This window comes from Indicator indicator, chromosome 4, assembly GCF_027791375.1.
Source record: "Indicator indicator isolate 239-I01 chromosome 4, UM_Iind_1.1, whole genome shotgun sequence".
NCBI lineage: Eukaryota > Metazoa > Chordata > Aves > Piciformes > Indicatoridae > Indicator > Indicator indicator.
Window position 1 is genome coordinate 11,134,145 of NC_072013.1, and position 16,500 is coordinate 11,150,644.

The following is a 16,500-nucleotide window of genomic DNA, read 5'->3' on the forward strand; positions in this document are numbered from 1 at the left end:
GAGAAGGGCAGCGAGGCTGGTGAGAGGCCTTGAGCACAAGCCCTATGAGGAGAGGCTGAGGGAGCTGGGACTGTTTAGCCTGGAGAAGAGGAGGCTCAGGGGTGACCTCATTGCTGTCTACAACTACCTGAAGGGAGGTTGTAGCCAGGAGGGGGTTGGTCTCTTCTCCCAGGCAACCAGCACCAGAACAAGAGGACACAGTCTCAAGCTGCGCCAGGGGAGGTTTAGGCTGGAGGTGAGGAGAAAGTTCTTCACAGAGAGAGTGGTTGGCCATTGGAATGGGCTGCCCAGGGAGGTGGTGGAGTCACCATCCCTGGAGGAGTTCAAGAGGGGATTGGACGTGGCACTTGGTGCCATGGTTTAGATAGTCATGAGGTTTAGGGTGACAGGTTGGACTCGATGATCTTTGAGGTCTCTTCCAGCCTTCTTGATTCTATGATTCTATACCTGTTCTCTTAACTCAACTTGCCAGTTTGCAAAAAGATGACGGTTTTTTCCTCAGGTATTAAACGAGTTAGAGGAGGTTGTGGTTCAGCTCTCTCACAAAACAGAGGTACAGGAAGATAATTCCATTGCAAAAAATATTCTCACATATACATAGAAAGCTCACAAATAAATAGCCAACAAAAAACCCTCTTTGGCAAAGGCGTGGTAAGCCTCATCTTCAGTCTGCAAGTATGATAGGAAGTTTGGCACTGACCCCTTCCTGAAACTGCTGGTGGCTTCTCTCCCACAGGTTAGTAATTTTTAGGAATGTTAGGAAGTGATCCTGAAACCCCAGGTGAAAAATTCCCTCAGCAAAGCCAATTGCAGTACCACAAACAGGATGTATACTACCTGAGGAATTATAGAAAACCCACTAGGTACTGTGAATGATACCCATACTTAGGAATATATTCCATGACAGGAAATGTATTTGCTTGTCATCATATTTGAAATCAGAGTAAAGTTCCACAATTGTGTTATATTTATATTCTCCTGCCATGTTTGCATATCTCTGTAATAAATTCCTTCACATGTTTATTATTCAGTGGGCCTGGAGCACGCTTCCTCTTTGCTTTCATAACCCAGCAACTAGCTACTGGGCTAGAGCCAAAGTAACACAAAATCACTGATGAAAACACACAGAAGCAGAACACGTATCACTCACCCTCATAGAGGTTTCTCCACCGTGGGGCTGTTGCAGCCTGAAGACTTGAGCAACCATGTGTTCCGTGGAGGGGTGCAAGAGGATACGCCGGGAAGCCAGTCCCACCATGACGTACCTGCCCATTGGAGACAGGCTCACAGAAATGGCATTAGGGCCTGTGAAGAGAAGGAGGGGTCATTTCTCTCACAGGTTGACTTCCCTTCCCATACTTCATCCTCACAGCTTCTTCAATCCAAGCATGCCCATAATGTGTGACATGCTAGACTCATTCTTACAAGGGGCAGAGAAATGTAACATCTGCACAAGCATAAATGTTGCAAGACATTTCCTTGCTGCAAGAGTCCTCCCCCACCAAGACAATGAAGCTCTCTAAGGAATAAAAGATATTCTTAAGTAGCTCCCTGTACCAGTTACACGTTCAGATCACACCAAATGCTTCTCCCCAGAAGTACTGTATTTGTGCTTGGCTGGAAGGCCACTGAGCTTCAGACTACTACATTTTTCACTGAAGGCTGAGTTCTGAGGTAACTTCTCACACCTCTGCCCACCCTGACTTCTTGCTGCAATGCTTACCAAACCGCTTTGTGTAAAGCATCTCGCCCAAGTTGTGAGGTGCCAAAGAATACACAGCCAGTATTCCTTCATCAGGGAAGCCTCTCTGACTGCTGGGAATGAAAGCTGCCAGCAGCTGCCCGTCAGCAGAGATATCGCAGCTAGCATCGTTGTAAATCTTGCAGTTTTGAACAAGCACGTTCACAGAGGCTGCAAAGGAGGAAGGGAACAGTGATTAGAGCAGCCAGATGTAAAGCTTTATTCTCTGCCCAACCTAATGCCTCAAACTGGACAGTACATGCAAAAGGCACTCAAGACATTTAGCTTCCTCTCAAAGTTTATGAAATGTTAATACCCTGATTAATGTAAAACTTGCTCCAAAACGGAGATAAGATGCTGCAATGAGCCTAGGAAATTAAATCTACTCACCTCCTGGAGCAATCAGCCAAGAAATAGTGGCAATTGCACTTTATCAAATCCCTCCTCTGTTGAGCATTACACCATCCTTTGCAAAGGACAGCACAGTTTAAACAAAGTCTTAAATTGTGACTTTCTGACAAACTCCAGCAGTGGTATCATTAGAAACAGTACACTTGAATTCATTTCCCCTTCTCTTATGGAGCCCCTAGTTCCAGCTCCCCTTATCTCCAATAAACAGGAGATGAGAGAAAAATTTCCCTGCAGATACAGACATTCATTTTTGACAGCTGATTTTTACACCAATCTTGGATAAACTGAGTGAGAAAGGGCAAAGACTTCTTCAGCCAGTCCTCCATTTAATTAGTCCGGTATTTGAGCCACTCATGCAATCAGTGAAGGCACTGTTCAGCAGACAAGTTGGTGAGCAGCAATTAACAAAACACAAGTTCTGCTGTGTCTCTGCTGGTGAGCTGCTGGCTGACCTCATACAAATCTTTTCCCCTCCATGTCTTGCATATGCAGACTAGCTCTTCGGGCTGCTGAATCTTGCTATGCACTTGTGCCATTCCCAGTGCAATGAGTTTCCAAGACCTTCTAGCACTGTCATCACCGGCAGTTCAATGGTGGCTTGATAAAACAACGCTGGAATTATGTTCACTCTCTCAGCCTAATGTAAATGTGCTCCACTTGCAGCACTAAACCTGCTGCAGTTATTCAGGAGGTTTGGAGCTGAAACTGCATACACTATTTTGGGGATGGGGATATTTCAGATTGTAGTATTTTTAAACTCAAGGGGGTAGAAACATTAAAAAAAAATGGAAATAAAGTCCACGTTTGCAATATAGAAACTCGGCATGCTAAAAAACTGAACACCCCATCTCATATACTTAAGCTCATGCGGAGCATATCAACTTCTACAGTCCAGAAATTCTCTTCTAAACTGTCAGACCATGCCCAACCTAGAAATGGCTTTGATTTGTTCAGCTAAAATTACAGATGAATTTATGAAGGTAGCTTTTGGGATAAATTCCTGATCAGTTTAACAAAAGAACAGCGTCAAGAATGCTTTGCACACACTTCTCAGAGTCTGAACTTCCAAATCAAATTAAGACTGTAACTCAATGCTTTAGCAAACTGCTGCTGCTGCCAGAAGAAACAATCCCTGCCCTTTGTTTCCAACACTTCTGAGGAAAGCAAGCTACATCAGGGAAGTGATATGGCTGAGAAATGACTGACTATTGTCTGGGTCACTTCTTAGCCAGAACGGTTTCCCAGCCTAGTAACCTGGTATGCCACAAGACCACACAGACGCTTGCAGCAGCAGAAAAAGAAGTCATGACAGAGATACAGACTGACTGCTCTTTCTTCTAGCACTGCTGATTTAAGACATTTGCTGAACCTCATATTTAGTTCTGGTCTCTAAGACATTCTTCCTGGGAACTGGTTTCCTACATGGTTGAGTATCAGCTCCAGGGACAGTTGATGAAAAAGACAAGGATAAAAAGTGGACTATGTAATTACATTCTGTACCAAACCACCTACACCTGTACTCCAAATTTATTCACAACCCTTTTTCCAGTCTCGAAGCTGCTAAAAACAGTAATTTTCAGCCTAGTATAAACACAGAGGTGCCGAATAGAAAAAAAAAAAAGCACTGCCAGTGCTGTAATAACAGAATTTAAAATACACATGGTCCTTCAAAGAACAGAAGGTCCAGCAGAAGACAAGATTCCTGAGTGCTTAGTCTGAAGCTAGCTGAACAAAGGCAATAGAATAAAGCCTACACTAAATTCTTTTACCAGTACTTGCTCTTATATTTAATGTCTAGGCTTCACTTAAGTACTCATTAAGATGGGCATCAAAACAAGAACTGGAGTTATATACTGTGAATTAGCGGACAATAGGTTGAACTACTGTAATACTTGTCCAACTAGAAGGACTCCTGCAGAGTTCTTCAGTGACTCACTTCAAAACCAGACCTATTTTTTAGCTTTTTTCAACGGGCTAGGCACAGAGTGGAGCTGTTGATGAATTTTGTTGATAACGTTGGGTAATTTCATTAACAGAGCATGATCAGATCACACAGTGAACTGAAGCACACAGAGACACAACAAAATTGAAATGGAAGAGAGAATTAACTTTTGGAGATCACAGCAAAGACTGAGCCTGATGTAATATCCTAAACTTCACTTAAAAACAGGAGTATCAGTGCTAGTACACAACCTTGTGCTGAGATCACATGCAGGATCATGGGCACAGACTTGGTCAGCCATGTTCAAGAAAATGTAAACTCTAAATGGTAGTAAGTCCAGCAAAGACCTAGGAAGATGACTGGGGAAAATGAAACATGTATTGTATGTTTGATTGTTTTGCTTGGTTGGTTTTGCTGTTTTGTTTAGATTCCTTTTTCGCTTTTCCTTTTTCTCCCCCACCTCGTTACAGCACAGAGGTTTTTGTTGAGCAACCCACAAAGATGGCCAACCTGTCTTGTTCTTTATTTGAAGTTGGTTACACATGCTGAGTAATTCTTAAGAAAACAGACTGTGAGCTCCCCTGCCAGAAGTGAACCATCTACCAGCCTTGAACATAAAACACTGTAGATGCAAGTTGCACTGAACAAGAAAGCGTGTCCTTTATTTCAGTCTTTGAATATTTGAGTCACATTATTGTGGTTCTTTGCTCTTCCCCCATTTACAAGGATGAGGGACTCAGACAGCACTTAACCTAGAACCAAAACAGCCTACAGTGCCACCAGAAGTCTAAACATTGAGAAGTGGAGATCTCAGCAAGAGATTTCATTTTAAGGAACAGCATCTAAGAAATTCCCAAGATACAGGGAAGATGCATTCAACAAAGCCACAAGCTGTTTGATTTCTTTGAGCCTGAGGCCTGGTCTATAAAAATGAAGCTAATACACAAGATTTTCAGGGGAAAAAAACCCAACCACACTATTTTTGTAAAACCATTTACAACAAGGCTGCCCTTTCATCTCGTTTTCTTTTGTTGTTAATGCAGCCACCAAGCTGACAGAACAGATCAAAAGAAACATCAGACAACAAATTAATCAAGCTGTTGTGCCAACTTGGAGTGCCTACACCTACAGCATAATTATGCTTGAAGCTGGGGAAGGCCTGGAATGCCGGCAGCAACAGCACTGTTTGCCAAAGGAAAAGAGTGCTGGGCACACCATCCGCTCCCAGTCACCCTTAAGGATGACACTTTCCTAACAGCTGCTCCAATTTAGCAATTAGTATGCTTTTTCCCCTGCTTTTCTTCTTATAAGTTCTTCAGCAGCCCAATGTGGATCAGTAAGCATTGATCAGATCACCATCCTCAAGTCCCAGCCAGTGTCAGAACAGGACAAACTCCTGATGCGTAACTGTGGAAGAACTGGACCAGTTCAGCCACAATGACTAGAAAATGAAATAATGAGCAGCTGAGTAGCACAAGAAAAACTATATTCAGAAGACATAAACAAGAGATAAATCCTTCCAACATTTTACCTGTGTAAAGGCTCTGTTGTACACTGATCGGATTCAATACTTAGCTGTGGGAAATTTTAAGGATATGCACCACTTACTAATATATTACATAAGTGCCAGAGATAGCCTCTTGTCTGCTGCCAAGTGTATTCCCCACTCCAAAGCTGATGTGACTGACAACTGCAGGTTAAAGACCAAGCCATGTTCATTTCAGAGTTATTAAAAGCAAACCTGGCAAAAGGAGAGAGGAAATCTGAAGCCATCTTTTTCCATTTTGCAATTAATTAAGAAAAGACAAGACAGAGCCTAAAATTGCTCAAGTTCCTACAAAGTTACTTCCCCAAGACCACTGGAGCCCTCTTCTGTCTGTTTGTTTGACTGAGCTTTAGCAAGATCACTGCCACAGAGCTGAGTCCTGATCCCAGGGCTCTGAAGGGTCCTGGGGTCCAGCTGCTGAGATCACAGGACTCTGCTACTCACACTGCTGTCACTTGCTAAGACGTGTCTGCTCCAACGGAAAACATCCTACTTCCAAACTATCTTTTCTCTGTTATAATTAAACAGGAAGAAGAGTTGCTCAGAGATGGAGGTTGGCCACAGAGTCATTTCTTTGATGGAGAGTAGAGCTGGCAGGCAGTCCCAAACTTCAGCTGCATCATTTCATCTGCCTGAACTTCCAAACCACTTGTGGCTTAGGTCAGTCCCAGGAAGTGCAACAGCCCCCTCTGGAAGCAAATTGTCTCTCATGACCACCTCTGATTTATTGGAAATGATGGGGGAATAAAAGGAGCTATTGAGGTCACATGCTTTCCTGGGAAAACATCATTTCCAAGATCATGAAGAGTCAGAAAAAACCTCCTCCAACCCACCACTCCACTGTTACACATTTAGCTTCACAGAATTCTACAAATTCACGTGCCATGGCAAATTTACAGCTTGCCTTTGTTCCGTGGCTACGCAAGCTTGGCAAATGTTTGTTTTAGGGTGAGCACAGTTGCTACATCTTCATACATCCCTACTACATCTTGGTGGAAGGAGATAGTGCTAACAATGTAGAAATACCAGAGATGGGCTTGGCATGTAAAAAGGTAGAAGCAGAGTAAAGCTGAACATTTCCCAATGGTAATAAATCCCGATGGACAAGCACAAAGTGGGAAGTCAGAAGTGCTGGGATGGGCTTATAGCAGGAGCCATGCTTGCAAGAAAGGCATGGTAACCACAGAAACCATAGCTTCCAATTATCTAGAAATTGGGCTATTTCATAATGGAAGTGTCCTGGTAGGGAAGAGGGAAAAGATTGAAATACTGACGTCTTAAGGAGCAGATGGTTTTTATTTTCTATGGGATTCCGTAAGTGATAGGCAGACATCTTATGCTTTTTTTATAGCAAGAGCCTTCCCCTCAGGAACCAGATGAAGGGGGGGGGGGGGGGAGGGGAAAAGAAAAAGCAAAAGCTATTAGCAGCTGCAAAGTCTCTTCAGAGCCTTTACAAGCTTACAGAGAAGTCCTAAAGCACTTAAGTCAACAGCAAGATCATTTCCCCTCTGACTTCATTTTTATTCTGCTCCAGAGCCTGGCTGGACCATGGAAAGTCAACTGCCACCACACCGCAAAAAACTTTGCCTTGAGCACTGATCCTCAGCCTACAACTTCATACTAGTACTACAAAGCTTGGCACTTAACAAGACTCATGAAGGAACTGGCACACAAAGTCAACATAGTATTCTGCTTTCAAGATGACTCTGCATGCTCCTTCCCAAGAGGCAGAATGGTTTTCTAAGACAAAATACAGAGCATCTTGCCCCTCTACAATATCGAGAGTTACCATCTGGAAGCAGGGCTTTTATTTCCCACCAGGCTACAAACATCAAGAAAGAAGGAGATGAGACAAAAAGGCCAAATACTTCACCTGTAAAAATGACACAGTAAGAAAGCTTTTTGTAAGGGATTGGCTACTGGTGGCTTTACACCAGCTTCTCTGATTTCCTAGGGACTGGGAGATAAAGGGCTCCATACAGGTTGCCCAGAGATGCTGTGGGTGTCCCATCATCAAGGTTACACTGGATGAGCAGCCTGATCTTTTGAAAGATGTTCCTGCCATGGCAGAAGGCGTGGACTAAACGACCTCTAAAGTTCCCTTCCAACTCAAAACATTCTGTGATTTCAGTATGCCATGTTAAGCAACAGGACAGTACTCCACAAAGATCTCTACTGTCAGACACATCATTTCTAGAACTGCAGAACAGATAAGGCTGAAACTGGCAGTAACTTTCTATTAATTCATTTCAATGGCTACCTGTGAAAGACAAAGTCTTTCTAAAAAAAGACCCTCTGCTCTCTCTAAAAAAGTCAGTCTCTTAGAGCAGAAGCCAATTTGGGTTTTTTGCTGATAAGTCAAGCAATGAATTTCACATATGCACAGAGATGACCTAATCTACAAATCACTGTGCAAAAAAACATTCATGAATATCCTAACTCCTGTCTTCATCTCAGCCTGCCATAAACATTTCTGCAGCTGTGCAGCAAGCTATATCAGGATACCATTCTGGGTTAAAAATAGCCTTTCCAGTCAAGTTAGTTTAAGCCCCGCAAAAGTCCTTCCTTCATCAGCTTACCACAAACATCAAAAATGCTTGTGCCTGCATAAGGAAGTCTCTTCCACTATGAAGAGCTAGCTTATCATAGAATCAACCAGGTTGGAAGAGACCTCCAAGATCATCCCAGTCCAACAGCCCTAAGCAATCAACTAGATCATGGCACTAAGTGCCTCCTCCAGTCTTCTCTCGAACATCTCTAGTGATAGTGACTCCACCACCTCCCTGGGCATCCCATTCCAATGGGCAATCACTCTCTCTTACACCACAGAACACAAGTGAAATAGTCTGATTTTCACCAAGGGAAGGAGAAAGTAAGTAATTGTTTTAGTATCAGCAATATTGCTCATATTCTTGACTCATTTCACCTGAGATAGAGGGCAAATCACTGCTTTTGCAAATGGCTAGGAGCTACACCTACTTCCTTTGGCTTGCACCACCGTGGTAAGCAACAGCCCAGAGCCCTGGTTCCCAAAATTTATTGCAGCCCTTTAACCCACACTGATGTCAGTAACTTGCAAGAATTCAGACCAAATTTATTAGCAAGTTCCAATGTAAAAGTATGGAGACAATATCCCAAGAAAATTTCTGGTGGAAGAATGAGGAGATTGGATACAGAATTGTTCTAAGAGGACTGTGTATTTCCATGAGAATGCTCAGAAAAAAGGCCCATCTTATGCATGGATTTGATGACAGCAAGAATACACAAGGTAGGCAGAGCAGGAACAGCTTTGCATGCATTTAGTCAACTTTCTTGAAAAACCTAAGTGTTTTACAGTTGGCAATGCAGCAAGACAATCAAGGAATCCAAGGCCTGCAACATACAGCTACATTTGGAAGGTCCTAGAGCTTCTGGCAGCTCTGGTTGGTATAGACTTGAAAGAAAGTACTGATATTTTTTCCAGCTTACCATTGCTGATTTCAGGCAGATCAAACTTAGTGAAGTCCCACCACTGGAGTCGGTAGGTGGTATTGGCAATGTTGCTGGCCACGGCTGACTGGCCATCCCCAATCACAGCACCTAAAGAAAAGGAGAAATTATTAGCAACTTAACCTCCAGGAGATTATCCAGAAAAGAACTGGGGAGACAAAACATAGAAAAACCTTTCAAAAATCTAGTATGTGAAACACTAGATTCTTAAAGGAACCTTGTTTACAGAAATGGCAACAGCTCCTAAGTAAGCCACAGAGCACAGGAAATTAAACAGGAAAGCACCCTCCTGCAACACATTTCTAAAAGAAAAGAAAGTCGACGAGAGATAAGACCTGCCCAGACTCACAAGGTAGAAATCCTAATCATTTCATTTGATGCAAATGAATTCTATTTACTGGTACCAGTGAAGCTGTATTTTAACAGACCCAAAATATTCTACTACAGTTATGGAGGCAGACCAGGAAACCTGCCAAGGAAAAGCACTGCCCTGGCAAATCACACGGATTCACGGCCATAATCCCTGCTACCGCTGTAAACTCCACTCAGAAGATAGAGTTTGCCCACAATATTTGTCACATGGTCAGGATTGTAACAAAATATTAGCAAGTAGGACCTACAAAGCTGGTCCTTTGCTGCTCTGGGTGGCCCAAACTACAGCAGACCAGGGCTGCCCTGACTGCAGGCAAATGGCATGACCCTTGCTTAACCAACCAAGGACTGCCTTGGCTTCAGGAAAATGACATGATCCTTGCTTAACCATCCAGAAGACTAAGCAGAATACTTCAGAAACTAGCACAAAACATTATTTTCCAGGCAGAAAGGAACTGCCACTGGTAGCTGAAGCTGGCACATGAGAAAGCTCAGAGGCATTAAATGCAATCCCTAGAGAGAAAAGTGAACAGAAGAAACAGTTCTCCCACAATAGTACTAGAATCAAAAATTTCATGCTATTTACAGTCTCTAAGGCTTTCATATGCCCTTGTACTACACACACATGCTGGCACCCAGTGCAACTCGAGGTAATAAAATTGATAAGAGAGGGGAAAACAAGACCATGCCCAAGCACAAATGAGGAAAAGCATAGCCTCGAGTCTGGGCTTCAGCATCTCCACATTGTCTCCAGTGGGAAGGGCGCAGAAAAGTCAGTGGCTTCACTACCCCAGAAGGGTTGGCTGAGGAGTCTGCTGCCACAGCAGGGAAGAGGCATAACTGACAGCTGCCTATCCAGTACACAGCAGGCCTGCGCAGACACCGAAAAGCTTGCTAACTGCTAACAAACAGAAGTCATGGAGAGGAAGATGAGGAGACCAGGGTGGCTGGAGTTTTACTTTTCTTATCAAACCCCAACAAAACACAAAAGCCTGAAGACACACAGAAACAGGGTTTATGTTTTCTCTGCAAAGTAAAGAACAAGGTGGGGCAGGGCAAAGTAAAGAAGTGAGTTTTAGACTGGTGCTGATAAATAAAGAGAAAGGCATCAAGAAGGCTGCTGCTAGCCCTCTTTTCATCAATAAGCTGTCTCGAGTCCTGAGTTTTTCTTCTGGAGAAAGCTCAGCAATAAGCCAAGAGGAAACCTTCTGAGCCAACAGCTTGACACTGTGGTGGTTTGGTCCTGGCCAGCTCAGCCAAAGCCAATACACAGAACGTACTCAACTGTGCCAGGCCTCCAGCAGTCAACGAATCTCCACCACACTTCTGCTCAGTCTCTGTATCTGCTTCTGCCAGATACAGACATATCACTTGGAAAGCAGAAATAAGAACATTTCCATTGCTCTTACATGTGCCCACAGCCTTGTTCTTCATATTCCCCAAAATAAAGTGCTCCTCTAAACAAAAGATATGCTCTGGAGAAAGCAAACTCAACACATTAATGAAACTACATTTTGCTACCAGAAGTGGAAGACAGACAAATTTAACGTTGCTTCACCTTTACAAGTGCCACTGCAAGCCTGAGTTTGGTTCACTAGGGCAGCTCTTCTGCTGTCTCACCTCCAACCACGAGGTGGAGAACAGAAAACTCCTTGCTGTACAAATTTCAACGGGTGGGACTTGCTGCAGGGAAACAGTAACTAACATCACCATCTAGGTAGCAACTGCCTTACAGGACTGAGTCAGACAAGGAGACCACCCTGCAAGGACAGGCAACAGTAGTACTATTCAGGGCACATAAATCAAGAATATTAATCTTATTACAGATGAACATTACAAAGTCATCACCTATTATGCAATGAGGACAACTTTTGTATGCATAGCAAGTAATACATAAACTGGTGAATAACATATCCTAGGAGAGCAATTGCCAGCCAGCTCTCTCTGCATCACAAAAGCCTAGCAAAATCAACTGCTCCACAAAGAGCAAGTTCTTCAGGCTCACACAACTGTTGCACCTACTGCTACAAGTACCACAAAAAAAACCCCATTGGTAAATGGCTTTGAATTTATTTTTTTTCCCTCCCTGTAAAAATTCTGGTCTTCTCATTCCTTTCCCTGGATTCTTCAGGTTAGTTATGGTGTTAATTTGAATCTTGCTTCCCTTTCACCTCCAGAAGCTGTCACATCCTACAAGAAAAAGCTAACAATGGAAGAAAAAGCAGGTCCTCCCCATCGACAGGGCAGCACTGCACAAATTTCAGTGCCAGCAAAAGCTATCAAGTAATGGCAACGCTTCAGGTAACAGATACATTTATCAACAAGATTAGGTCACAGGGTGTAGCAAGGTTCATAGAGAGAAATGTGCATGTCCAGAATGATTTGGTCTATTTCTCAAAGGCTCCAAACCAGAGTGCCTAACATTAATGGCAAATCCATGATCTAGACGTTTTTATTAAGTAATTACCTCTACTTATACCAATTAAGTAATTGAGAAGTGCTATTATTAAATTATATCTAGCTACATACAACAAAGTGGAACGACATTTGTATATCACAAGTGCTGCAGGAAGCCTCCTGCACGCATATATGCACTGCCCTACAGTGAAGATGATTAAAAGTGTGCAAATGCTTCAGACATTCAATTTAGGGAAAAAAATACTACCCAGTACATAACTATGATATCCTAACCTTTGTTCCTTGCTTTTTTCATTCCTTGGCAGGGAACACCACGGGTGGAAGACTTAAGAAAATGAAAATCCTCACTAGAGGGGTTTTGGTCACTGTGCTGTGTGAGAACTCATTCTCAGCTAGTTTTGCCCAGTCAGGGTTTCATCCTGGGTGTGCTGTTGCTTCTTAAGTTCTAGTGTAACCTAGAGGCAAACTTCAGCTTCTTAAATGTGAGCAGCAGCAGATCAGCTCTTACAAGCAGCAGTCCTCACCAAGCACTTGACAGTATGCCCTGATTTCTAGTTCTTCCCCTGTCTGATGGGATCACAAATGACTGCAGTGGGTACCCGAGGGTCTTGGGCTTGTCATCCTCATGAACAGAACGACCTTTCACTGCAGAGATGATGTAGATCTCAAAATGCTGAAATCCAAAGCAAAGGCCAATTGAAATGCAGTGAACGTAGGTTTGATTGGCAGCTTTCCTGCGTCTGTCTATCACTGCGTAATAAACACTGGGTGATGGCAGAAGTGAAGAGAAATGCTTTCAGCAGCTCCCCCTTCTCCCCCACCGCCCCAATCTCCATCCACCTCCACTCAGCACATGACAAGAGAGTTTTTTTTTGGGGGGGAAGTCTTAACAAAGACTTAAAAAAATTTAAATACTGAAATCTTTTCTTATAGGCCACCTACATGTGACAGATATTTATCCATCAGTCTCAGAGGGTCCAACTCATCTTGGCATGTGAAGAAACGAACCTTTGCCAGTCAGCTATTGCTCATTTATGAATCAAGCCCTGCAAGCCAATGTCTGAGTTTAGACTGAAAGGGGGGGAAGGGGAAAGTGGTGCAAAGACACTACTTTCCGTGGCACTCCAGCACTCGCTCAGTGGAAAGCAGGGTACTTTCACATTATTACCATCAGACTCTCCAAGGAAAAGCTACTTCAGAACTACGCATACGTACCTCTGGTACAAGTTTCAAGAACATTAAGCATCTATATTATATGGGAATTTCTTTCCCATTTATTTAACAGAAATCAGCTCATTTTTTCTCTAGCCTAGATCCCTTGCTCTTAAAAGAAGTCTCTAAACTAATTTGTGACTCAATTTGAGACAGTGATTAGGCCCTGGTATAAAAGTCCCCCTGGATTAGTACTTGCATCTTTAAGCATGAGTACCCTGAGAAGTAATTACCTCTTTATGAGCCCCTTCGTAACTGCAGCTAATGCTAGGGAGGTTATCCTCTATACTTGCAGAAAGAGTCTATCACAGCTCATGAGTTTTACATTCACTAGTTCTAGATTCACTATAATCCAGGCTCCAGGAAGCTCAAAACACAGGACAAATCTATTTGATGAGCCAAAGATAAAGCTCTTTGCTGCGATACAACAAGATTCTTCCAACCAGTTCTGAAGCAATTTGAATTCAGTTGAAAAGTGATTATGGATCTGCGAAGCCTAGCGGAGGTATAACAGGTACCTGCACATCTCTGACCCTAAAGTATTTTATGAGGTAGCCTGGTTTTGGGGACTACCTTTGATCACAGTAAATATATTAAATCCTGAATATGAACTTGACAAGTCTCAGCAAACATCTGTTCCAGGCTACCATGAAGACATGGCCTTTGAAGCGGCCGAGCTACCTATCTAAAACTGGGCTAATGCTGTAGAAACAGTATGCATTGTAACCTTCTGCTTTCAAGGATTTATTCTGCTTGGTTTTCACTGTACCAGCAAGCTGCAAATAGGAACTGGACAGAATGATTTTCATGAATGGATGCACAAAATGCTACTAAGGGTATTTAGGCATATGCTAGGCACTGAAGAGATCTTATATTTCATATTAACTAAGAAAGCCTCAAAAAGAGGTCTATGTTCTCTGAAGGCTGAACCCTTCAAAGGCTTTTATTTTTCCTTTATCCCATAAGAAGAAATGCAATTTCCCATTCATGCTCATTCCTGTTGCAATATTTCCTTTCAAAAGGAGAATGCTTAGGATTGAAGGACTCTGCATGCTATCAGCTATGGGAATCGGAGCAGGCCTCAGCTGCAGGTAATGAAGATGACAGTCCTGATAGGACATCACTTAAGTGCCCAAAGGCTTCACTCACATTTTGAACAATGCAAGCATCATATAGGAAGGGGAATTTTCCAGGCCCAAGTTTCAGATTTCAAAAGGAAATCAGCTTATTGCAAGAAACACAAACAAACAGACACCCTGTGCAAAGACTCCATCCCCAGTACAGATGGCTCTTTGACATCTTACCTTCCTGGTGCTGGAGATCTTCCTTTCTCTGGTCATATAACAACTATTACAGAAATGCATCTGGGAAGAGTTTGTCTTGAAGGTAGGGTCCAGTTTTCCCTTAGGGAGACTAGAAGAGGTTAAAGCCCTTTTCAAATGCACTTCCCACTTATCTGAATTGTTTACACTTCACCAAGTAAGCTGATAATTTTTCTCCTTAATAAAGAGAATTCTTGTTTCTCTGGTCTTCACCCTATAGAGAAGTTCCTGCACATGTCACCCTGCTACATATGGAACTTGGAAAATCAGTTTCCAGAACCAAAAAGAACTGAGCCAGCAATACTTATACAGAACATCTCAGATGAGGAAAACCCTGTACTCTCCTAAGTGACAAATAAGGTATCTTATCACAGCCTTTTCCTACACACATTGGTGCAAGCAAATGTCACTGTTTAGCAAGTCTTCATCCTACTCAGGAAGACCAAGAAGGACTAACCAGTTTCATTTCCTTACTATAGCTACCTCCTCTCTCTCAGCTACTGTTATGACAGATCATGGTTTAAAGTCTCCAACTTGCCACGAACTTTCTACAAACATCCAATATCAGATATGCATTGTTGAACAGAAAAAACACCCCAAAGAAATTGGAAGGAATTCCTTCTTTCTACCTCCTAAAATAAAAAGCTGAAGAGAAATGCCATCTGAACCGTGGGCATACCAGAGTGTCTTACTCATGCCTCACCTTAGTGATGAGCTGTGAGCAACATAACTGCTCAGCAACTGCTGGGAAGGAGAAGGGATGAATGAAACAAGTGAGAGCTTGACTTTAGCACTAAACAGAAACTAATAGTTGTATCTTGTTACTGATATGGAATTATTTAGCTTATGCATTGGAGGACACTTCATTTGCATAGTTTAAAAGTTCATTCTTGAAGGGTAAGTACAACTTACCAGAAAAACAAATCCTCAAATCCTGATTGCAAAAGAAGGAGAGCTGCAAGTTTTAGTGCAACTAAAAAGAGTTGTGCTCTTTTTGCACAACTCAAAGCCAGTAAGTGTGATTTCCTTCTTTGTAAGAAAATGTTTACAAACAAAGACTGTTTAGGCTCAGCTGTGTGTTTTTCCTTTCATGATGCTTGTAGCTGCAGTGGATGAGAAGTTCTATGGGAAGGCTCTCTCTCATATATATAATTATTATTATGTTATTATAAAACAAATTTTATATATTTATATATATAATTTATATATATATATATTTATATATGATTGCTTTACACTATGTAATGGCATGCACGCATACACATTTTAAACAAAAAAATCTCATTTGTTTAGTGGCCACTATGAGACTCATGGAATTCCAATACTGGGTAGAGCACTGGAATGGTGTATAAAGTGAAAGTGCTTCATGGAGCACACAGGTGGAAATAGATGTTAGCAGGCTAGACAGTGGAGAAATCTTCCTGCAAACAGAGAAGCTGTATCATTGAAAGAGCCTGACAGGAAAAGGTTATGGAAACAGAAAGAAACATCTGTTACTGTTGGCTGAAACAAGTCACAAGTTGTTTGAGAAGTGGGTGGCAAACAAGCTTTTGCTTTTCTCATTTGAGTCCCTTGCTGGGAAGGGGAGTGAAGGCTGGAGTCTTCCATCAGCTAGCTGCTGGACCTGCTAAAGTTTTTGCAGACATCGTTGCTTGTTTTGAGACCATTTTTAATTCACTGTGACAGCAGCATGTGTTAAAAGCATGCCTCATACTACCATATGATTCAAATGGTAAAACATGTTTCCTATAGTATAGCCTTTTAGGGAATATTCAAGCACTAAAAATATATTCCAAATTGCGTTTTATTTAACTAATGTTCTTTTTCAACCTTTTCTGCATATTTTCAGCCTTTGAGATCATTCTGTCTGTATGCATAAAGAAGCCCTAACAAAAAACAACAACCAAAGGGTTGGAGAAAACGGTTTATGTTTTCTTTCTACTTTGTTATTTCATACACCATAAAATCCTCTGATACTTAAAGAATCAGCTGCCCTGGCATGGGAGTTAAACCTCTTTATTGGAGAAAAAAGGAGGGAAATAAAAAC

General features: G+C 42.3%; 1 protein-coding gene across 5 annotated transcripts in view; it reads right to left on the reverse strand.

Annotated features, from left to right (window-relative positions):
- AMBRA1 (autophagy and beclin 1 regulator 1) overlaps positions 1-16,500 on the reverse strand; it is a 131,014-nt gene that overhangs the window by 47,967 nt on the left and 66,547 nt on the right. For all 5 annotated transcript variants that reach the window (XM_054380680.1, XM_054380679.1, XM_054380678.1 and 2 more), the window contains 3 exons: positions 9,109-9,219; positions 1,724-1,912; positions 1,151-1,305 (listed from right to left, as the gene is read on the reverse strand). In XM_054380680.1, the coding sequence (XP_054236655.1) occupies positions 1,151-1,305; positions 1,724-1,912; positions 9,109-9,219 (455 nt within the window). The remainder of the gene's footprint in view (positions 1-1,150; positions 1,306-1,723; positions 1,913-9,108; positions 9,220-16,500) is intronic.